At 40.9% G+C, this 25,039-nt stretch overlaps 1 protein-coding gene across 1 annotated transcript in view; it reads left to right on the forward strand.

Moving 5' to 3' along the window:
• The first annotated feature begins 275 nt into the window (after positions 1-275).
• The window catches only part of LOC149288046 (centrosomal protein of 85 kDa-like), a 62,919-nt gene continuing 38,155 nt past the window's right edge, over positions 276-25,039 (forward strand). The window contains exons 1-3 of the mRNA XM_089492175.1: positions 276-342; positions 933-1,094; positions 16,646-17,385. Of these exons, the coding sequence (XP_089348301.1) occupies positions 276-342; positions 933-1,094; positions 16,646-17,385 (969 nt within the window). The remainder of the gene's footprint in view (positions 343-932; positions 1,095-16,645; positions 17,386-25,039) is intronic.

Raw genomic sequence — 25,039 nt, forward strand, 5'->3', positions numbered from 1 at the left:
TTTGCTTCTTTATGTCTAAAAGCTGGCTTTTCTTCCTTTGGATAAGCTGCTGGACCAGGATAATACTTTCCATATAACGAAAATGTCCTGGCAATGTTAATTTGAATTTATGGACCACCATGGGAGACCTAGGTGGCTGGACATCTTTTGCCTTTGGACTACCAAATTCACCATTGGAAATGCAGATTTACCCATTTATTCTCAAAACTCATTGTTGCATGGCCTTATTCTCTGGGACATGTATTTCAAGTCACTTATATAGGCAGGATGATAACATGAAGTATAGAGATAAAGTGTCTGTCAACAAAACCAACATGCATCAGTTAAACATGAAAGATGGATGTACGTGACCATTATCTACACACCATCAGCTTTTTATTTTATTGAAAAAAATTTCTAAGTGCATCTTGTGAAATTAAATTTCCTTTGTGGGTGCCTGTATAGACCGCCTTCTGTTTCCTGTTTTCTGCGCCCGTTATAAACCATTTTATATAGATTTAAAAAGCTGTTAAATTAATAACCAATTAGAAAGGGGGAGGTCAGTTGCTTGCTTGGATATATTGTATACTGCACTGAAGAGACCGGAAATATGCAAATCTTTGATTAAAATATCTTTATGCTGCCGTGTTTTTCTTTCTGCATGCTGTTTACCGAAAGATTTATTTTGGAAATGTAGCCAGATTAAACGTTGGGGAAAAGCCTCATTTATGTCTTCAGAAGAGGCAGGATCATGTGGCCTGAGAGTTAGAACAAATGCATTTGGTACATAGTCTTCTGAGAAATCTAGAATTGTGTACAGTTCTTACTACTGAAAATATGCATGTATATTATGTGTGTGTATGAAATGTACATGCCACATGCAGGCTTGATCCTGTACTGCCATGTTACAGTGATCATGTTTGATGTGACCATTCTCTTTGTGTGGTCCCCAGGCTCTGATTTCCCATCCTCAGGGTGGCTTCCTGGTTCTGATACGCTGTGGCATGCTGCACCAGGTACATCCACCGGCAGAAGCAGCCACGTACGAAGACTGAGTATTACATCTGACAGTGGAGATACTGGAATTGGGACCTCCTGCTCTGACAGCCTGGAAGGTAAGCTAGAATGTGCTTTCTAAATGTTGTTGTTTTTTTTTTGGTTTTTTTTAGGCCTATCAGGTCTATAATTTGTTGGTCAATCTTAAGTCATATGAATTGCTTTTTTCTGTGAAATGATGTTTGTAGGCTGAGACTTGTGAAGTAAAATACCCTGTAGGACCTCGTTTGCACCATGCTTTTGCGTTCTACCATGCACACACACACACATCATTAACTTTGTTCTGTCTCAGTGAACCCTATTCCCGTTCTTGTTGTCTCACAAACTTAAGACTGTTGTTGCTATTCTCAGTTTTACTCTTACCAACTAGGTGCATAATCCTTATTTACTCAACCTTGTATAGTTAGCCTTCGCATTCCTTGACCATGTGTTTTTCATTCTTGTTTTTTTAAATAATCACCTTTTATATAAATTATCATTGCGTACCCTAGACTTATGCCAGAGTTATTTCATTTTTAGCCATCCCATTCCACAATCTTTTCTTTTGATCACTTATCACTTCATATCATTTAGGTCATCCTCCATCCCAGTTACTCCACACTATATCGTTATCCTTCTTCTATAGACTGTTGATACTCCCCTTCACTTTTCTTATTCTTCTGTCAAACTTGTGGCATCTCTGAGGAGTGAGGTTTTGGTCAAATGCTTCACTACATATATATAATATATACACCCTTTCGATTAAGGCAAAGCAGGAGCCTAATTCCATAAGTAGCAAAAACACACTGGTTCCTATGGTAACTACTCTAGTTTTAGCTTTTCAAACTGTGCATCAATAGGCCACTGTCTCACGAGCGCATTATGAAGTACTGGCAATGCCTGCCAGTTTATGGGTGCTCGAAGCCAATCACTGCCAGCACAAATGCATTAAAACCAATAAGGGGGGCAAACGTGCATGTGTATAGCAGGTTTAAGAGCCCCTAAAAATATTGCGCAAAGTATGCTGAGCTAGAAAAATCTTTGGCTGACAGCATCTCTTGTAAGGGACAGACCTGGGGTGACTGGGAAAAGACCCAGTTCTCATGAGTCCCATTTTGAATGGGAAAAGAAAAAGGTACATTAAAATGTTACACTCTGCTAGCAGTTGAAGTGCCCCCTTGTAAGGCAAATATATGTGTCATTCAACAACATCTCAACAACATTGGTAATTTTTGTGAATTCCTTTTTGTGTAATTGAGTTACTTTGATCATGATTAAAATAAATCTTAAGAGGTTGATGTGTGGTAATTTTTAATGTTTAAATGCCACCCCGACACACAACGTTCAGTAGAACAGGACGTGTTGTGATATTTATTACAGAAGTGCTTATTATGGAGAGAAACTCCAGTTGTAACATTCCAATAATTAGAAAAAAAAATCCCCAACTTGTTTGCAAGTCAGTAGGATTGTTTATTTTACTTTGAAAACATTAATCTTCCTGGCATTAGTATGCAGCCGTTGTGCGGTAGTGTTTGTGTATACGTTACGAGTACGCGGGCAGTTTAGAGAGTTTTGTTTTTTGTATTTGAAGCTAAGCTTCCTGTTTCTACAGGAAGTTCTATAGTATGTTATGATTTGCTGTTTCCTGTGCGACTATCTTGATAAACCTGTTTTTGCCAGATAATTCTACATGGGTCAGTAAGGCACAGTAACAAAAATAATTTAACTGCCGTTACAAAGTGAACTTTAACTCCTAACAGTGCACGTTGAATCGGAAAGCTGTTTTGGCCCTGGTTAATTGTTTTTTAGCATAATCTAACTATTATAACTATTTATAATATACTACTTCTAGATGTTGATTTTGTTTGTAAATCAGTGTTTGATCTGTATAAATGCAGAAATGGAAGTTATTATTATCTTTTATTTCTATAGCGCCAACAATTTACGCAGCGCTTCATACAATACATATATGCAAGGGGTATGACAAGACGAGAATTGGCAGACTAAGACAAACCGACATATTAGGTGGAGAGAGCCCTGCTCGCAGTGACTGTTTTACCTCAGGTGGCCCAACTAGTTCACTAATTAGTTTTGTGGTATGAAGTATTTACCGCTGTCCTCAGCTCATGCTTACCAATGCCCCGTAAATTAATAAATTTACATTGAAGTGGTAACCAACAAGCCGGAGGAGATGACTTGACGTGGAAGAATTGTGTAGATGTTGAGCAGGACTTTTGAGTGCTTGCTTCTGTTGTATACACAGAGGGTGGGCTTCTAATATACAATATGCTTTTATTATTAATATATGAATATGTATAAAACATGGGTGAGTGTGTATTTCCACCCACATTTGCCCGGGGGAAAAAAAAAACCTTGTCTTATAATCGAGCAAATACGGTATTTTAGTCTATATGTGATTTAAGTGAAGGAAATAAAATTAAAGATTGTTTAAGGTGTGCTGGCTTGTCTGAGTGGAACAGCATCTTTAAATACCAGAGCTGTATGATTCTACCAAACAACTCCAACTGTTTTAGACGTTCAGGAAGAAAATGTTCACCTGCCTGGGATCGTCCTGGCCAGAATGAGCCGCATTCCGTCCAGAGCTTTGCTGTGACGTTCCTCTTTTTCTGGAATTCAAAAAATGATGCTCCTTTCACAGATGCACGATACTGAATCAGCAACATATTGCCCTCCGCACACGGTGCAGTAAAGTTCTGGAGCGTATTTACACCATACGTCCAAAAGGATAGCTTGGTTGAATGCGCGCAACTACCAGAGAGGATTGCCTCGCTTGTCTAGTCATAGTTGGCCTCATGAGTTTCAGGTTATACGTAAAGATGATGTTAAATGGTTCTTGTATGAAATCAGATTTGTTTCACCTTAAATGTTGTGGCATCAGCCATGAGTAGAACTTTGCTCACAGTGGGGAAATATAAATGTGACGTTTGAGTAGCGTTTTTTTCCGCCCACTAAATTAAGTGTACGGTAGATCTTTAGAAATATTGGTTCTACTAGTCTAATTGATTTGACTATGTTTTGAATAGTCTGATTGTAAGCGCAATAGCAGTGGTTTCCCCCTCCTAAGCCTGAGGTTTTATCACAGCCTCATCTGACAAGGTCACCTGCGGGATGATGTTACAATGAGCTAGATTTTGGGCATTTAGAAACATGAGATGGTCTTGTGAGTCCTGGGAGACGTTGTTATGAGAAGGACATTTCAGATGACTTTTTACAAAGCAGTTCTTTTGTAAGTCATGCTGGACTCTTCTGTCTAGAAAATAAAGGTATACAAGGAATTGACACAATAGGTCATGAGTATGACGTTTTAAAAATAGCCATAGCAATGCGATGAAAGTGAAGCAGCAACATCCATATGAGTGTAATGATCTTTTTGCTACTTCTACCATGGCACCAGAATTGTTGTTTATGTGCATTTTTTTTTTTTTTACACCTCTGTATGGTTGGAACAGACACTGTATTAAAACGTATTTACAGAATTGTGTAATTATATATACACCCTTAAAATTACCGTCAGTCAATGGAACCATTCTGTTAGTATCTACAATAAAAAAATTTTATAGCCTTCTTTTCCAAATTCTTCCAGGTTAGTGTTGTTAATTGTGGCCTTTAAAGCAAGCAGCGGTTGAATGCCCCCCCCCCCCCCCCCGCACTCCTGGTTTGCTGTATTGTGGTTCTGTATCAAACGCTGCAAAGGACTGCCTGTCCTCTCCTCACAATTGCTGCAAGCACCTAGCTGCTTCTGGAAGGATGGCATGGCAGGCGGTGGCTTGGGTCAGCAATTTGGAAAGCAGCAAGAATGTGTAAACATATGTTCCCACTGCTTCTCTCTGTGTGTCAAAAAGCAAATATATATATATATATATATATATATATATATATATATATATATATATATATATATATATATATATATATGCCCGTCAGGAAATTGACAGCAGGTATCCCACCCTGTTTCAAATCTATCTCAAATCTGTGTGGAGTGGTTCTGTGCCTACTGCTGTCTCAGTGGTGAAAGCATCTCCCTCCACAGCGCATGTTCTGTGTCTGTGAGACTGTGACATCAGCGTTTGACGCAGAGTGGTGATGCTCTATAAAGACAAAAGTGTTGGGACACCCGACGATTACACCAACAGGGACTTTTATGACATCACATTCTAAATACATTAATATTATTAGTTGGCCACAGCTATAACATCTCCCACTCTTCTTTGCCCGTTCATCCAGTAGAACATTTGTGAGGTCACTGATGTTGGTGAACTGGACATCCATTCCAGTTCATCCCAAAGATTTTTGATGGGGTTAAGGTCAGGGCTCTGTACGGGCCAGTAAAGTTATTCCACACCAAGCTCACCCAACCATGTGTTATGGACCTTGCTTCCCAGAAGAGTAGAAGCTGTTATAGCTGCAAAGGGGGGAACCAACTACGTATTAATGTCTGTGTTTAGAATGCATGTGCACAAGTCTGATACAGTCACCTCCAATGGTACAGTTAGACTATATAGAGCAGTTCCACTTTCACCTAAATAATAAATCTTAAAAATTGCTTGCCGTTTGGTCTTGGTCATTGCCGGCTCTTGTGAGTTTTATTTTTAAATGACGACTTTCTTTGTTTTTGTTTTTCATATAAGTTTATTTTAATAAATTTGTAGCCTGTGACCTAATGTCTAAAACTGCTGGACTTGACCAGCTGCGAGGCAGACGCTGGCTGAACGGGATCTCCTTTCACACTGCTTGTTGCTATAATTGAAATCTATTTAATCTTCTTCCACATTTACTATCGCTAATTGTAGCTAAGCCAGACTCTAGTTGTGGTGCTTTGACTGAGGCATTGGATGTACATGCGCAATGTTGGAAAACTGAATTTGCCAAACTCCACTGGTAACATCGACCTGTGCTTAACTACATCCATTTAATAGACCTACCTATAGTGTGTATACCTTATTGGTTTTCAGTCGCTGTAAAGAATGTGGTACAGCATGCATTATAAACTTAATAGGATAGTTTCATGTCTCACCAGTGATGAATCCATATTAGAGTAAAAAAAATACAGATCCTGAGAAAAGGTTAAGATTAGGGCTGCAACTAACGATTATTTTAATAATCGATTAGTTGGCCGATTATTTTTTCAATTAATCGGTTAATCGGATAAAAAAATCACATTTTTTTTAAATTTAAAATAATATAATAAGAAACTTAAAATTTACACTTTCATCTCTTTTTCACAATAGCATTTCCCTATTCCCCTTCTTATTTTACTGACATAATAATAAAAGCTACAAGAACCCAAACAGTGTTTCTCAAACTAGGTTTTAATACAAAGTTATTAGTAAATATTAATTCATATGTTAACTATTTTTCATATTTAAAAACTGAGAAAAAAGCCTTGTTTATATTTTCTTTTATTTACCAAACTGCCCCCAGTTATGCACAGCTGACCCCCAGCTTGCCACTCTGCCCCCAGATATGCCTTATACCTCCTATATGCCAGAGATTCCACTGTGCCCACGATATGCCTTATACTTCTTATATGCCAGTGTTATGCAACTGAGCCCCCTGATATACCTTTTACCCCCAGATATGTCTTGTGCCCCCCTGATATGCCTAATATCGATATGCCTTATACCCACTGTGCCCCCCTGATATGCCTTATAACTTCCAATATGCCACTCGCCCCCATTTATGCCTTATACCCCCCTATATGCCACTGTGCACCCTGATATGCCACTCCGCCCCCCATAAATGGCCTGCATCACCCTGAAATTCATTATACTCCCTGATTCACCACTCTGCCTCCCCAGATATGCCATTCTGAAATTCATTATACCCCACATACACCACTCTACCTTCCCCTATACACCACTTTACCTCCCTGAAATTCATTACATACCCTTACACCACTATAACTCACCCATACACCACTCTGACGCCTCCCCCCCCTCCCATACACCACTCTGATGCCTCCCCCCTCCCATACACCACTCTGATGCCTCCCCCCTCCCATACATCACTCTGCCGCCTCCCCCCCTCCCATACACCACTCTGCCTCTCTCCCCCCTCACATACACCACTCTGCCGCCTCCCCCCTCCCATACACCACTCTGCCTCTCTCCCCCCTCCCAAACACCACTCTGCCTCTCTCCCCCCTCCCATACACCACTCTGCCTCTCTCCCCCCTCCCAAACACCACTCTGCCTCTCTCCCCCCTCCCATACACCACTCTGCCTCTCTCCCCCCTCCCATACACCACTCTGCCTCCTGTCAGCAACGGAGGTTCACAAGACACCAGGGAGTCAGGTAGAGAGGCAGAGGGGTGTATGGGAGGGGGGAGGAGGCAGAATGGTGTATGGGAGGGTGGGAGTAACGGAGGCTGTCTGCGCACATCGCGCAGACCCCCACCAGCTGACAGAGAGAATGATCCTCTGCAGGAGACCTCGATTCTCTGTCAGCTGGTGGGGGTCTGCACGATGTTACTCCCCTTTACTTCCGCTGGGGCTTCTACATCATGTGATGCTGGTGCTGCATCGTAGGAGCCCCAGGGGGAGGTGGAGGGGAAAGACGGAAGTTGTCTCTGCGCATCGCACGGACACCCACCGGCCGACAGTGAGGGGAATCCAGGTCTCCTGCAGCGTTGCGGGGGATCTGGATTCTAGTGTTATAATCCTATCTCTGTTTGAGGTCGGATTATATAAGGAGAGGAGTTTTTCAGAGCATTTGCTCTGGAAAAAAACCCTCTTATAGTCGATAAAAATCGATTATCGATTTTATCGATTAGTTGCTGCAGCCCTAGTTAAGATACTTTTCCCCGTGGTTTACACGTTAAGAGGGTTTTCAAATACATAGTGCTTATTTTAATCTGCATTGCTTTTAGGAACAGTAACATATCTGCTTTAAAGGGAGCTGGCATATGCACTTTAATGCAGGGCTTGGCAAACTCCAGGCACCAGGTTGCCATGGTGACGAGAAATCAATTCTTGGCCCTTAGAGTCTTGCAGAACATGGTGAACACTTGCCTGGGCTGCCATCATGGGGTACGCTCGGGACCATCCCCTGCACGGTGCAGTACACCCAAGTGGTCGATTACCGAGGTGCCCTCGTTGTGACAATTCAAAAAGAGTGCAAGCTCTGGTTGAGACAGGTTTACACACAATGTTAGGGCAGGTGTAGTGTGTGTGTGTGTGTGTGTGTATGTGCGCGTGCGCGCGCGTATACTGTAGTGTTAGTCAATGTGTATATGTGTTTATTAGCTTATCAAATGGATTATTGTTTCACTAATTGATGTGGTGTTTAGTAAATTGATTATCATTAATGTATATTTCCCAAATATTTAATGGATTGATCAATACTGCTGCTTTAAGAATTGTCAGACCACAGAGGATAAGGGCAGCTGCAGCAACAGGGCTGCAACATCTAGGTCGGTGCATTAGTATTACTATTGCTATTTTCTGTTTGAAGAATGCACTTCCAAAGTGTTACCATCCTTGGGATCAGGTACCCTTTGCAGGAAAACCCCCTTAGTTGTGTTTACTAATCCCCCCGTGGGTCTGTGGGTTCAGTGTCTGTATCAGTGACAAGAGAGCCATAATGTCTCTGCATCTGCCCTTTAATATTTACTGCCGTGGGACAGCTGGCATGTGAATGGAGTAGGGGGGCATTAACTCGCGTGTGATAATTACAGCCCAGCTGGAGCTTGTGTAAGGTAATGTGCTGTCGCTTTCTCATTAGTATACATTTTGTTCATGATATCGTCCTGCTGTGCTCTAAATATCTCTGTCTATTACTTTAGGCTCATTTTATTGCTTTTTAGCTGCGATCATTTAAAAAAAGGTGTTTTCATCTCTATTATGAGGTATTTCTAACCCATATTACATCATGTCTGAGAATAAAAAGTAGAAGTAGAGACCTTCCCTGGAGATGATCATTTCCTAGCAATCCTAGCCGGGGGAATTGGGGCTGCATTCACTAAACCGTGAGATGCAGTGAGAGGAGATTCATCCCCCTGGTTTATGAACGCCACTGAGCTTATTCCTGCGCGAAGGGCTAAGCTGGGCCCTGCATCATGTTTACTTAATTCTTGAAGTGTTATCTCACACATTTAACTAAAACCGTTTACTTACATAGGCTATAGAGCACCTGTGGTTAAGAGCACAACATTTGGAATGAGAAGCGATTGTAAAAGTTGACTATAGCTTGCTTTGCTTTGATGCTTTTCCAATTACATTGTTATCACTTCGATATTTCACTTTAGCTTTAATGACGTGTTCTGTTTTCAAATGGGCCACCCAGAATTTTCCAAACTTTTGCTAGAATAGTTTGTTCTGTAAGCGGAGAAAAATGGACCATAATAGTCTATGCAATAAGCCAAGCAGATAGCATATTTACCTAGACCTCATAAAAACTATGGCCATGAACGGCAAGCCTAATGTTGCCAATAGCAATAGTATCTTAATTAGATTGGATTTTTCCAGCTGCCTGCCATCGCGCGGATGCCTTTGTTTGCCCGACGCTTCTGTCCCCCCCCCTGTCGCCTGAGATCAGGTGTAGACAGCGCCATCAGGGCGATTGAATTCTTCACGGTTTCACATGAATAGGATCCTCCTTGCAGATCGGCTCTGGGGATTTGGTAATCTCCATACTGAGCTGGATGCTTATTATTGAGGATCAGTGGGAGTCAAAACTGCTTTCAAGCAGATAATGCAATCAGATGCTTTTAATTATTCTATCATGCAATTACAAGCTATTTCTTAATTTTTATTATCCACAGACATTATAACCATGCATTTTAATTTTTATCATCCTTTTATGAATTGCCACACACGGTGTGTCCGACCACGCGCGCGGTGGCTTTAGTGCCGGAAGCGGGATGCGTGGTATTTTATGTGACTAATGAAATAAAGCCAGCAACTCTGAAATCCTGATGTCACATCCTGATGTCACAATGATATTGGGCTCTTTGTTGTAATTCATCTCACCCCAGGGCCCGTGTATTGACGTTCTAGATCTATACTCCCCTTATACCAAGCTTCTCGGGTGTCGCAGATGTCCTTGTTTTTTGTCCGGTTGCTCTGTTGTTGTTGTTTGGAGAACACGTTGTTTTATGTGCACTTTGGATGAAACCTGGTTGCGTGTGCGATGTGTCCCATTGTAAATACACGTAGTGATGTTTTCAAAGCTTAGGCCTGGATTAAAAGCAAAAAGCAAATATCCGCCATCTGGAGAGTAAATGATTATGAATAATACATATGGCATTACAGTTTTCTAAGTCATATTTTATTATTCATGAGTTCACGTTGTTCTATTGTCTAATTAATGGCAGCATGACATTTGTTGGTAGTTGGGTAGAAGGTGAGAGTTTTCCTGTTTAATTACAGCGTCTTAGCACTAGCAGTTCCCCCTCTAGCAGCTGCTATGTTTGCCTATGAACCTGCGAGTATGGTAGATAAATGGAACAGCCTCCCAGCAGAAGTGGTAGAGGCTAACACAGCGAGGGAATATAAACATGGGGGATAGGCATAAATCTGTCCTGAATCTAAGACGAGACCAAGGACTGATTAAGGTCCGAGTCCCTACATCAGGCCAAATGGGCAGACTAGATGGGCCGTAGACATCCTGACCGGGATCTGGAGAGCAGAGCGGTCTGTGAGCATGCACTGGCAGAGCTGGAGCACTTTCCTTGCACCGTTTCTTTTTGTGAGAAGAAGTTATGTGTGAAGAAAGACATGTATTCTCATGTACTGATTTCCTTTTATTCACACAGGAACACTCCATGTGCCATAGGCTGAATCTCTGACACACAGGATATGAGTCGGTGTCTTCATCGGCCGTAAATCACGATGAGATTTAACCTTTTCAATGCCAGGGAAGTCTCAAAACGCTGACGTTTTAGGGATGATTTAAGCAGTCATTTTCGTTATCATAACATAAATATTACTCTTGTGAATATGTGTAGAGAGTCACCTGTTTCAGGTGTTTTTTTTGTTTTGCATATTTTTCATGAGTTTGTTCAGATTTTTGTGAGTTGTAGGAATTTCTAGAGGGGATCACTGAGAAAAAGATTAGAACAAAACCCTGGAAACTACAGGTCTTTCTGGCCTCTTGGGTCACCGTTCATGACCATCAGAAGGATATTGAGCAAACACGAACACTTGCCTAGAGTTCTGGAACACTTTATGGACAGATGAGTAAGATGTGGGACTTTTATGCCACAGTTATGTCCAAGAAAAAGCAAATAATGCTTTCCACGTTAGGAACATTATAGCAGTGGCCAACCTGGGTTGGACAGCTGGCCATCACTGAAGGAACCATGAATTGTGTGCTTTGTAGCAAAGAATGTCACGAGAGAATGTCAGGCCTTCCTTGTGTCAGTCTAAACCCCGTTGAGGTGGTTTGGCAGGACCTGAGTTAAAGTAGTTCTGCATGGAGGAGTGGGCAACAATTCATGGAATGCACCGAGAGAGCCTGATCAGTCGCTGCGGGAAGAATGCAATAAACTTAACTTATGTTAAAAAATACATGCCATGCAAATCCGTAGTATGTTATGTTTCTTCACTCACGTTCTCATTTATCTGTTGTATCAAATTTATGCAACTCAAGGAAAGGGGAAACTATTTTTCTCCTATGGTACATTTAAGGGTTTATCCTACATCATTCAACCTAATTTATGGAGAAAACATTGAGGTGCTGAATTCATGAAATATTTCTCATCCTCTAGAAATCTGAAAAATGCAGCTTCAGTTCTGTGTTCTTTGTGTTTGTGAGTCACTGATATACTGACTGTAATATGCTGTTTATCAAAATAAGATGGACATTAGTTGAAGGGTTTCGGTTATTTCCTTTGTGTGATCTCAGCCGCCACACAAATTTCCGGTTACTTCTGGTTCTATAGTTTGTGTCCCCATGTTACAGCTTCTTGATTTCGCTCTTTACCAAATGTATCGATATGACTCAGTTCTAGCTTTGTTATACTCCTTGAATGTATGTATTGTAAGAAGCGCAGCGTGAATTATTGGCGATATATGAATAAAAGTTAATATTAATAATACCAACTAGGCAAAAAGTGGTTTTAGGAGAGGTTGCCACGTGATGTACCCTTAGCTTAGAAAGCTAATTTTGTCCCATACGCTTTCCTTTATCTGCGACCCAAAAGCTGCCATTGTTGGTCATGTTTTATTTTGGATGGCTTCCCAAACACTACATTGAGCTGATCCAGTCAGGAGCTAGAACACATACAAATGGCAAATATTAAGTGTTCTGCAAACGTATTATCTAAAAGCTGGGACTGTAAAAAAGAAAAAAAACAATAGACTAACACCACCATTTTTAAAAATTATTATGAGCCATGAGGTCCCCATACAAGTAGTTCTTGTGTTTGTCTGTTGATTAAGGATCTGCCTCCGCATTATTGAGTACATTATGGGTTGATTGGTTGTTCATTTGACTACAGGGAGCCTTTGAAACTTCATGTACAGACAATGTTTGACACCATGAGCCATGTAAATTGATAGAAACAATAGCAGCCCTCTCATTAGCACGGCTTTGCTCTCCATTTTCAGCTATTGTAATCACGTTTTCTCTTCCTGATGGGTCACCTCAGTGCAAATGGCCGTAAAGCTTTGTATGAATGGTGTGACGTTTTATCTGCATTGTGTGTGTGTGTGTGCGCTATTAACGTTCAGTGTATAAATTAATTTCCCTTTTCCGTTCTTTAGCCTAAATTAATTAAATACAGTGTTCTCATTTTGTTTCTATAAATGCACGCAAACTGGAGTTTTGCCACAAACGTGTTGCTGAATATTTTTCACTTGATACAGGAATAATACTGTTAACATGTACGTTATAAACAATAAGGCCTTATTTATAATTTTAGATTAATCAAAGGTGTTACTTATATTTCTCAGATATACCACACGCTATTTGTAGCTACATTTTGGCTCCAGTTTGACCTGCCGTGGTTGCTAAATTTCTTGTATCCACCCATTCCTCACCCAATAATCCACAAAAACCCAGATTTAGCACCTTATCATGTCCCATCTTGACTACTGCAACACTCTTTGGTTGGCGTTCCACTGTCTCTCCTCTCTCCTCTCCAGTCCATCCTAAATGCTGCTGCTAGGCTTATCTTCCTTGCACGCCACTCGTCTTCTGCTTCCCTACTTTTACTAACATAAAGGCCCTGCTCCTCAATACTTTTCTGCCCTCATAAAAAAAATACTCCCCTACTCAATCTTTCCGTTCTTCCCAGGGACTAAGGCTCTCCTCCTCACTTATCACCTCTTCCTTTTCCCGTATTTACTCTTGCTGCCCCATATCTCTGGAATCTACTTCCACCGAACCTTCAGCTTTCACCCTCCCAACATTCAAGAAAAAGCTCAAAACCCACTTCTTCAGAGAAGCCGCACCATCTTAACTGCTAGGACTTTCTTGTCACTGATACAACCCCACAATACCTCTCACCTTTCTCTGTTCCTTATGTTTGTCACCCCATTCCCTCAAGATTGTAAGCTTGCGAGCAGGGCTCTCTCCACCTAATGTGTCGGTTTGTCTTAGTCTCCTTCAACATATGTATTGTAAGAAGCACTGTGTAAATTGTGGGCGCTATATAAATAAAAGATAATGATAATAATAAAGCTCTTTTTAGCAAATAAGGCCTTTTGTTTAATGGTATCGTTCATGCCACTAGGGTTTCTCTAAAGTGATGCATAATGGGATATGTAGTCCATAACTGACTACATATATGAATTTTGTTATTGATGTTTTGTGGCTGTTGCCTTTACATGTGGTATAGTGGCAATTTATGAATACATTATATAGTTTTTGGGTATAACTGATACCGTACCGTCTCTATTGATTTGCTGCTGTGTCTCCAGTACTCTTGTGAAGAATGTGTGTGATGTTAGCTGTTGTAAAGCCTGTAACTCTGGGATTAGGCTATGTTTGCCAGACCCCAAAATCCAACAGCTGTTGTATAGCAGGGCCTGATGCCCCCATTTGTCAGCCCGACACCTCCTTGCTGTATCTTCATTGTTCTGAGATGTCTGGCATGCTCTTAACACTCCTGTTTTTGCTTTATAGCTTATATTTGGAATTAAAGTCATAAAGGGAAAATGCCCCTTTATTTTCGACTTATTTACACAACATTATTATCTCTAGCCTTTTTTTTTTAAAACCATGAAACACTATGCAGCGCTATACAAAAGGATTATTTGGGATAAAAGAAGGTCTTCCAAGTACTTTTCACTGGGATGACGATGTGCATAAAAGCATTTGCATTAATGTTGGCTTTACTCGTATACAGTTTTATTCATTGTAGTGATATATAATCATAAATATTAAATGCTTGTATAGTACTAGAGAAAGGGAATGTTTGTTTGACATCTCTACAGTATGGGATAGAAACATCATTCCTCTTATGACTGAATGCCTAAATCCTGATAGGTTGTTGCCATAGACCAAAAAAAAAGCTCTTATGCTTCTAATAATAGTAGTACTGATACAAGCAGTCCCTGTGTTTCCACTTATAGCCATCCACCCCATGAAAGGCTGACATAGAGGTCTTCCGTCACTGTTAACCCTCTGCTTTCCTCACTCTTTGTTTTCTCTAATGAGGGTGAAAAAAAATCTGCACTTGTGGTATTCAGCAGTGTTGGAAGCAATTTACTGTAGTGATAAATGAAGAGACGGGATAATCCTGCCTACTTAGTGTTCAGCCATCTGGTCATGTCTGCATTTAGCTGCAGTCCCACTTGACGTTGCCAGATTTTCTCTGTTGAAACGTCTTTGATTTTTTTTTTTTGTTTGTTTATTATATGGCCACTATTGATTTAGTATTCATAACGATTACTATGTTGTTTGTATATAAGAGTTCAGTGGAGACCTTGATTGATCACCGATTTCCACGTCTCTGAAATGCCATCTCTCACTATTGTAAAAATAAGTAAATAAGTATTCAGTCATGTGCCCTCCAGCTACATTCTATAGGATTACATAGAAAAAAAAACCTTAATAGAAGTAATGTTTGACAGCAGCAGGGATCTAAACTCAGGAAACTACAGAAACGTCGGTGGCAAGAGATGCCAACAATCCCCCTCTGGACCCAACTGGACTTGTGCTTCTTGACTAACTAAACGTTATCAGCAGAAACAAATGGACGGAAAGAAAACAAAGTGCCGATCATAATGTTCATGCTCGTAAAACAGTGTGCATTAACATACAGTGCCAAATAAAGCAGTATATTGGCTCATTCACCCTGTGTGGAATATAAACTTCCCAGGGTGCCCGAGGGAGTGGCACGGAAAGTACAAATAAATATGGAAACCCTTTATCTCTAAACAGACCTCTTTGTCAAGAGTTGCTACATATTCCTGCTTGCCTGCAGTTTTGAAACCCTAGCACAAATTAATGTTTTGGTCAAAGGATACATAATATTATTTATATATAATCCCCTTGGCAACCAATGGGATGTTTCTACTAATTGGAGCATTCCCTTGGTCTGCATGGTGATTACACCACTTTGCAGCACATGTACTTTTTACACTTAACCCTCGCTGGGCAAACAAAGAACATGATGCACTTGTAGACTACAAGCAATGCATACAAATGTTTTGCTTTTAGTTTGCTAAATTAAGCGACTTTCTGTCATTTAATATATTTCGGAACTCTCTGCATTCTTTTCGGGACATGAATGTCTTTAATCTTGAGCTCTTTGCACCAGATGGCGCCTCAAGTATCCATGACCTCCACGACACTGTGACATTAGGGCCCAAGTGCATTCATTCTGGCCTCTTACTACCCCTTCACTAGTAGTGGAACCAACATACTCTTTGAGTTATGGCCATGTATGTTTTGCCATGATATATTGGCCATTTGTACATGGAGCATTGCACTGGGTGCTATGGCGATTGTACCAGTTTTAACACTTTGCACAAGAATTACACGAATGAACTCCGGTATATTGAACAGACACAAGCGCACTAAATATCATGTTTCTTGTCGGTGACTATACAGCAGTGTTCAGTATCTAGCATATAAGTCACCCTCATACATCATAGTTGTATGTGTTTATACGTATACATAATATATTTACAACAGCACGAGGGATATAACCCAGTCAGAGATGGCGTTGACTTGTTTGTTTCTAGCTTGATGAGATGGCTGCATTTAGAAAACGGCTTAGCCGCTTAGATTTCTATAATCCTGGTGGGCAATGCTGAGAAAAGCTCTTCTTAGAACTGAAGTGTCCTCACAAGGCTTGTGACCCTCAGATCGTCTTACATGCCCCTTTCTGTTGACAGAGGTTAACATGCTGGGAATATACTAGTCTGAAGTTCCATAAACATTAAAATAGAACTTGATTTGATTCCATTACTCATCATTGGGGGGAAAAACATCTGAAATAAACTGGGACCCATCGTTTTTCCGGTCTATGGAATGGTAAAAGCTGCTCCTGTTAGGGAACGTTGTTTGTTGTGGCTTTGATATTTTTAGTACCTTAAGACATTTGTTTATGTAATATACAGCAGTGACCCACATTAAGTTTGCTCCGAATAAGAAGCGTTTAGGCTTATATGTAGACCAATACAATTAATATATATTATTTTTTTATTTACTGTTCTAGATCATTCAACATCCAGTGCTACATCTACGTTCAAACCTGTGAACTCCATGGTGTGTCTTCCCTCTACAGCCCGGCCTTCGTTATCCAGACACACAGAAGAGATGTTGGACACGTCACAGTGGGATAGCAACTACTCATTGCCTGGTGGGAACAGATGCTATGGCCTTTCTGATACCCCACTTGACATGAAAGACTCTAGGCCCATGAAGAAGTGGTCGTCTCTGTCCAAGCTTAGCTGTTCAAATGCTTTAGGCCACGATGGCCAAATTGAGAGTTCTGGTTCCAGACATAGCCTTGAACGTGTGGGCAGAGACAGTGCTATGTCACAGCAGCCCCGTGGCCACAGGCCAGCCTGCCTTCATCATAGCTTTGAGGCTCTCAAGCTGGACGATAACGATATGGACAAGAAACCACTCTCAGGCATTGATTGTAAATATAAGTTTGATAGCTGCAGCAGTCGTGACTTCCCTAGCTCTGCTGCATCCAGCAGGAGACGTACTTTGGACATGACCTATAGTGCCTTACCTGAAAGTAAACCACCTCTGGTTAGCGATGTTTATGGACAGAAATTTAACCACTTTGGATATCAGGGTGTAGTGCCGCTTCAGTCTTCTGTGAGGACTCAGATGTGGCTTACAGATCAACTCCACGCTAATTCCCCAGAGCGCAGGACAGCCGAGGAAATGTGTGGTTTTTCAGCTTGGCAGCCAATGGATCATCTCCGTCAGGATACAGATCAGGTAGGCCAGTGATAACTTGATGTATGCTGCCATCTTGTGGTGTGATTGTAGAAGTGCAAGATCTTTTCTCAGAAACGGTGTGTAGCCATTAGTGTCTGCATTACATGTACAGATACCAGTTTGGTGTTTTCAAAAGTAAAAATAAAAAGTGTTAACTTCAATTACTCATGCTTGTTATTTTAGGGAGGGACAGTCTATTGTCCATGACACCCTCTCTAAAGAAGACTACATATTTAAATACTTGATGCATACTTTAATATGCATTCTCCCAAAAGGAAAAAAAATATCTGGCTCGGTGCATCTTGAGTACTCCCTAATGAATTATTGGAAAATAATTCATTTTTTTTAATGGATTGGGTTACAGCTCTTATATTTTATATTTAGATGTTTTGGTTGCCTTCTATTTTTACATCGTTCTTTTCACTTTGTCACTCCTACACAGTTCAAGATGTTTATATTGTCATCTGCTGGCACCAAACTGCCTCTTTACCCTGGAGATGAAAACTGCGAAAATGCACTTTAGGATATATGTGTAAAGAGCAGTTCTGGTGTTGTGGCAAACAGTGCGTGATGTGGGATAAATAAAGCAATTTTGGGGTACATTTCAGAGAAACCATTTATATATTTAGTTGGATGCTTCAAATTTGTGCTCTGCCTCATATGATCTTCAGTTTACCATGATATGTATTGGCCATATGCTAAGTGTCTTGCTACCACCTGGAGTTTATTATTCTAGAATACAATGCTGCAGCACGTATGATGTCACAGAGCAGTCTCTAGCGATGATGAAGCTGTGTGCTCAAACACAGACGCAGATCCTGCTGCCCTTCACACAGTGACATCACAGGAAAGGCGTTACGTTGTGTAGCTGACCGTATGTTTGGGGGTGGTAGAAGTAGTTATAATAATATCAATGCCAGTTTTATTATATAGGTCCTTCTTCCCAAAAACAGTTTGTTTTGTAATTGTTTGCATATATAAAAAACAAAATACTGTCTGCGCTTCTCACCCTAATAAAGTTGGCAACAAATATATAAACATAATATAAATGAGAGGTTTTGGTTATATGAATTGGCCAAAGCATAATTAAGCTCACCCGCCACGTCAAGGCACACTCTCAATAGGGTGAGAACCTACTCTCACCTCCTACATAGTGGGCACACAAAGCAGTTTATACTGCTACCAAAACCTTATTAATGTGTTGGGGGAGGTGCAATTAAACCTCCTCCCATTTAACCCCTGGACAGCAAGCTGCAACCAGACTGATGAGGAGCCAACAACCTCAAATATGTGCAAGCAGGGAAAAGAAAAAATGTCGGTGCGCTAAGCTAGTCTCAGGCTCAAATAATACAAATGTATAATATGAGGCCTACCAAACAGTGTGAGCATGCTGCAAATACAGTGTGTTGGCTGTACAATGTATACAAAAAACAAAATACTGTCTTTTCTTTTCCCTGTTTGCACATATTTGAGGTTGTTGGCTCCTCATCAGTCTGGTTGCAGCTTGCTGTCCAGGGGTTAATAGGGAGGAGGTTTAATTGCACCTCCCCCAACACATTAATAAGGTTTTGGTAGCGGTATAAACTGCTTTGTGTGCCCACTATGTAGGAGGTGAGAGTAGGTTCTCACCCTATTGAGAGTGTGCCTTGACGTGGCGGGTGAGCTTAATGATGCTTTGGCCAATTCATATAACCAAAACCTCTCATTTATATTATGTTTATATATTTGTTGCCAACTTTATTAGGGTGAGAAGCGCAGACAGTATTTTGTTTTTTGTATACATTGTACAGCCAACACACTGTATTTGCAGCATGCTCACACTGTTTTGTAGGCCTCATATTATACATTTGTATTATTTGAGCCTGAGACTATCTTAGCGCACCGACATTTTTTCTTTTCCCTGTTTGCATATATAAGCATATCTGGGAAGTCTCAGGCTTTGTCAGTGCCTCAGAGTTTTTGCCCTAATCTCAGGGTGATGGGGCAGATTCTCTACCTGGAACTGACTTCTTCCTGATTATAAGACGACCCCCCAAAATTTGAATATTAATTTAGGAAAAAAAACCAAAAAGCCTGAATATAAGACTACCCTATAGGAAAAAAAAGTTTTACTAGTAAATATTAATTCATGTAAACAATATTTTCACATTTAATAAAAGCTATGATTGAGAAAAATATATATATTTTTTTTATTTCCTTTTATTTGCCAACCTGCCCCCCAGTTATGCACATCTGCCCCCAGGGTTGCCACTCTGCCCCCAGAAATACCTTATACCCCCTATTTGCCACTCTGCCCCATGATGTACATTTTAACCCTCTATATGCCACTCTGCCTCCAGAAATGTCTTCTACCCTCCTATATGCCACTGTGCCCCATGATATGCCTTTTAATCCCCTATATGCCAGAGTGGCATATGGGGGTTAAAAGGCATATCATGGGGCAGAGTGGCATATAGGGGGTTAAAAGGCATTTCTGGAGGTATATATATTAGGGCTGCAACTAACGATTATTTTAATAATCGATTAGTTGGCCGATTATTTTTTCGATTAATCGATTCATCGGATTAAAAAAAAACTATGCAAATTTTTCGTTTATTTAAAATAATTTAATGAACTGGATGTTAAAAAACAACTTAAAATTTACATTAACATTCTTATTTTGTTATGATGTAATAAAAAACAATATTTTCAAAGTACAAGAACCCAAACACAATATTTATGAAACAAAATAACCCCAAACATTCTGAAAAGAGGTGGACTATTACTGTTCAAGAAACTTTGCCCCAGCCCTGGCACTTTGCACCCAGCCCTGGCACTTTGCACCCAGCCCTGGCACTTTGCACCCAGCACTTTGCCCCAGCCCTGGCACTTTGCACCCAGCACTTTGCGCCCAGCCCTGGCACTTTGCGCCCAGCCCTGGCACTTTGCGCCCAGCCCTGGTACTTTGCGCCCAGCACTTTGCACCCACCCCTGGCACTTTGCACCCAGCACTTTGCACCCAGCACTCAGTACTTTGCCTCAGCCCTGGCACTTTGCACCCAGCCCTGGCACTTTGCACCCAGCCCTGGCACTTTGCACCCAGCCCTGGCACTTTGCACCCAGCCCTGGCACTTTGCACCCAGCACTTTGCACTGTGCCCCTGCACCCAGTCTCCAACTCTGCCCTGCACCCAGCCCTGCCCCCACATTGTGCCCTGCCCCCACACTCACACCCTGCACCCACTCTGCCCTGCACCCACACTCACACCCTGCACCCACACTCACACCCTGCACCCACACTCACACCCTGCCCTGCACCCAGTCTCCCACTCTGCCCTGCACCCACACTCACACCCTGCCCTGCACCCAGTCTCCCACTCTGCTCTGCACCCACACACACACCCTGCATCCCCACCCCCACTCTGCCCTGCACCCAGTCTCCTGCCCTGCCCCCACACTCACACCCTGCCCTGCATCCCCACCCCCACTCTGCCCTGCACCCACACTCACACCCTGCCCTGCATCCCCTGAAACCCCACCCCCACCCCCGCGAATCGCTCTGTGCGAATGGAGCCACTCGCACAGAGCGATTTGCACAGACATGAAGAATACTTACCTCCGGAACGCGTCACGTAACTAAAAGAAGGCGGAGACTGCAGAAGCGGGGAACGCTCGCGGAGGTAAGTAAACAACGAATCGATCACTCGATTAATCGATAACGGAAATCGTCGACAACGATTTCCGTTATCGATTATTATCGATTTTATCGATTCGTTGTTTCAGCCCTAATATATATATATATATAACTGCTAACAGCAATCACACTCCTATCAAGCCAAGGCAGCCAGTACATGCTGGAACCTGGGGATGATAGGAGTCTGAGTACAGCCTCCCTATGCCATGCTTTCCACCACCACCCCCCTTAAACATCCATACTAACACACACTCATTCACAAACATTTAAATACTTATTCATTCCATTAATCACACATACTCAGAAACCCTCCCCCACCCCCTTACCTGAACTGCAGATCTCTCACTGGAAGACTTCTGCAGGGGCCCGGCTGTGCGAGCAACTTCTCTGGCCCCGCCCCCAGAGGAAGGAGGGGGGAGGCAGAGTTATGTGACACTCTACTAGCTTCCTGTTCTCCTGCTGCTCGCGACCAAAGTCCGGTAAGCAGCATGGCCCCAGCGGACATTTTGAGGTCTGATTAGAAGACTACCTCGATTATAAGACATTTGCTCTGAAAAAAACCTCGTCTTATAATCGAGCAAATACTGTATATATATATATATATATATATATATATATATATAATAATTATATACACACTACCAGCTGATGCTTTTTCTATGGTTGTTATCCCTGCTTGAATGCAGATGACTCAATTAAGTGTAAATAATAACAAGGTAAGGTTAATGTCTAAGGGTCAGCTCATTTAGGAAGTTCCTAGGTATGTATATAAGGCAAGTCCTTTCTTCTTTGTTTTTTTGGCATTCCTTCTCAACACTGGCCAATCCGCATAAAGAAATGAGAAGTACAGAATAATAATGGAGCGTAAAGTTTAGTTATTATTTTACTCCCAGTGTCCACATAATCTATTCTTGGCATGGTTAGAACTGATATGAGATGCATTTTTCTTCTCCAGATGGGTTTGTTTTGTTCAGATGAGCTGCTCACTAGAGATTTCATGTCATGGCCGCTGGTGGCCACCCTTAGTGTTCTAACTACGCAGATGGAATTCTTTTCATTCTTACTCAGTGCCCTGATCCAGGAGTTGGGTCAAATGCTGAATAAATTATCGATATGAGTGACCTGCTAACCCACCAGAGAGCCGGAGAATGCTTTATGCCAATTTAGAAATACAGCTGCTCTTTCTTTAGAGAGATTAACCCTTTGAATAATGCAGAGATGTGAAGACGTTTCACGCTATGGTACGTTTTGGCTCTTCATAAATATGAGCCAGGTTTATGCTTTTTGGTGAGTTTTAGCCTCCAGCTGACGTAGAAATTTGTGTAAATGACCAATAAATGTATATTATACTTTTAGTCGACATACTGACATTTTTTATTTATTTATACAAAAAGCTAACTTGGATATGAAAAACCAACATTCCCTTCCCTCCTTTCAAATGGTTAAAAAAGTTAAAGCCCGCTTCAAGTTTAATTTTTAGGGTAACAGCCATATCTGTTAGGGAATTGGAGAAATCAATGTTCTGGATGCCAGCAATGATGCAACGGGGGAAGGGATTAATGCCTGAATATTATTTATTGATATAGCGCCATCATATTCTGCCACGCTGTACAATGATGCATATAGTACGTATAACTCCAGTATTATATTTGGATTTACAGAAACGAGAGTGAGGAGGGAGTTCTAGGCATAGAGATGAGTGGCGTCCATACACATGGACCCTTATTTAAGATTAATTGTACAAGTGTAAGTGTGATTACATACAGATCTATTCCTTATACAATAAGATGTATGTTACTACGTAGTCAGTATAAATGAAGAATTATATTATAAATATAAAGGATTATATAATAAATTAAGGATTATAATTTCTCTTTCATTTGTAAAAACTGTGATGATCCCATTTTACCTATAGGGGGCGCCATCGTCTGTGCCCTTAATGTGCCTGTTGTTGGTCTCCTGCAGACAAAATAGTTTCCCTTCCTGTATTATCCTGCTAAGACGCATTTCAGCCTATCTATTAGGATTTATGTAATAGGATTACCTTCTGAATAGACCCCATTTATGGCTCAAATAATTTCAGTGTGTATGTTTATGCTGTTTACGGCATACCATTTTTTTTTTATTTTTTTTTGGGGGGGTTACATGAAATCAGTGCTTTAGTAAGTCTTTCCAAGCTATTCTTGCGAAGTGCTGTTACCATAGCAGCCAGTGTAATGGTCCAGACAAGAGGATCAGTGTTGCTATGGCGACCACTAAAGCTTTGCACTGCACACGCTTTTTATGCATAACCTGGGTCTATAAGTGGGTAGGTACAGGTTTCTTACTTTATGCTCCTCATACAGGGTACTAAATTCTCCCAGCAATGTTTTCCCGTCCCGACATTACCCCCTTTAGTTTGCGAGGCGTTAGAATTTTTGGGGTATTGGTGAGGCCGGTATATCCTCAATATCTCCAAATTTATGATGTCGTATTTTATATTGGCTATTCCTGTATCAATGCAGTGTCTTATATATGTGTGTGTGTGTGTGTATATATATATGTATGTGTATATGTGTGTGTGTGTGTGTGTGTGTGTGTGTATGTATATATATATGTGTGTGTATAAAATCATACACCAGATGTGAGGCTTTTGAATAGTAAAGTGCCAAAAATAGCCTGGAGCCAATAAATTTACACTTGTGTTTAGTGGGGATGTACAGACAAGAAGTTTAATAATGCATCAGAACGGTTAATAAATAAATTTTACCTCTAGAGAGTGTCATACAGGTACAGCGATTGTAAAACATTTTACTTTATTCTTAATGGATACACCGCAGCCTATGCTCACCCATTACCGCTGTATTTGCTTAGAATGGTGGTGTTAATATCTATCATTTTCATATTTGTCATCTCAGCAAGCACAAAAATGGAAATTACCAACAAAAAAGTATGTAATCAGATTTCTGTTGACAACCCCTGATCTTTATGTATGTGACAGTTTCTCCAAACTTTTGGGGGTAATTTTTGCACATATACAGTTGAGCTTGGAATATTAGCAAATAGCTCTTACGTTAGATGATTATAGGGGGAACTAAAAAAATGGGCTATGCAAAATATGTGTAAAAATATATATAAAAAAAAAAAAAGTGTTTTATACTTTCTGCTTACCATAGTGTATTTTGCACTCACTGCCCCTTTAAGTACTTGGAACTTCTGTTTCAGTAACTATTTTAATATATTAGTATTAAAGTGTATGTGTGTTCAGTATTCAATAAAGCAAACCGAAAAAAGGAACTAATTTACTAAGAAAAATTGCCTCTAAAGTATAGAGTTTGTGCAGTGCAGAGTGAGTATACGTGCTTCGGACTAGTGTATTTTAATGGTCCGCTAATGTTGTTAGCTTTGTTATCAGGCTGGCTGGTCTCTGCAGTGTTACCACTGGTTTAACATCTATAGAACAAAGCAGCCCTGATCTTGTGATGACGTATTTCAGCTTTTCATTCATTCAGTAAGGAAAAAGATGCTTGAAAGTCTGTTGCCATTCTTTCTACAGGATAGCTGTGTTGTATTCCAGATAAGTACATTTTCCGTCTCTGTGTGCAGCTCCAAACGCTAGACAGTAGTATTGATATCATTAATAGTGCATGATTTTGCTCTACTTTTTGCTTATGAAGTAGTTACAAGTGGAATCATTCATTAGAAGGTACTATGAACGTCTGAGATATTTAAAGAAATTAGACATGACAAATGTCTCGGGTCTCCTAACTGCGCGGTGTTTCTGAAGGTTCCTCGTATTGGTTAGTAGCAGTTGATTCCATTGTTACGTCTGTCTGAGTAGAAACCAGCGATCCATGGATAATGTCAACGTTTCCCTTAAGTCACAAAGGGATTGCGGGAATCTTGGTGGTTTTGATTTGACGTCATGATGATTTAGAACCCTTAACAAGGAAGTTGGGAACGTTCTTAGGATCTCACAGAAGCTTCACGAGAATGAACATAA

The sequence above is a fragment of the Sceloporus occidentalis genome, unplaced genomic scaffold (genome assembly GCF_023333645.1).
Source record: "Sceloporus occidentalis isolate IW3139 unplaced genomic scaffold, rSceOcc1.0.p SCAF_54, whole genome shotgun sequence".
NCBI classification, from domain to species: domain Eukaryota; kingdom Metazoa; phylum Chordata; class Lepidosauria; order Squamata; family Phrynosomatidae; genus Sceloporus; species Sceloporus occidentalis.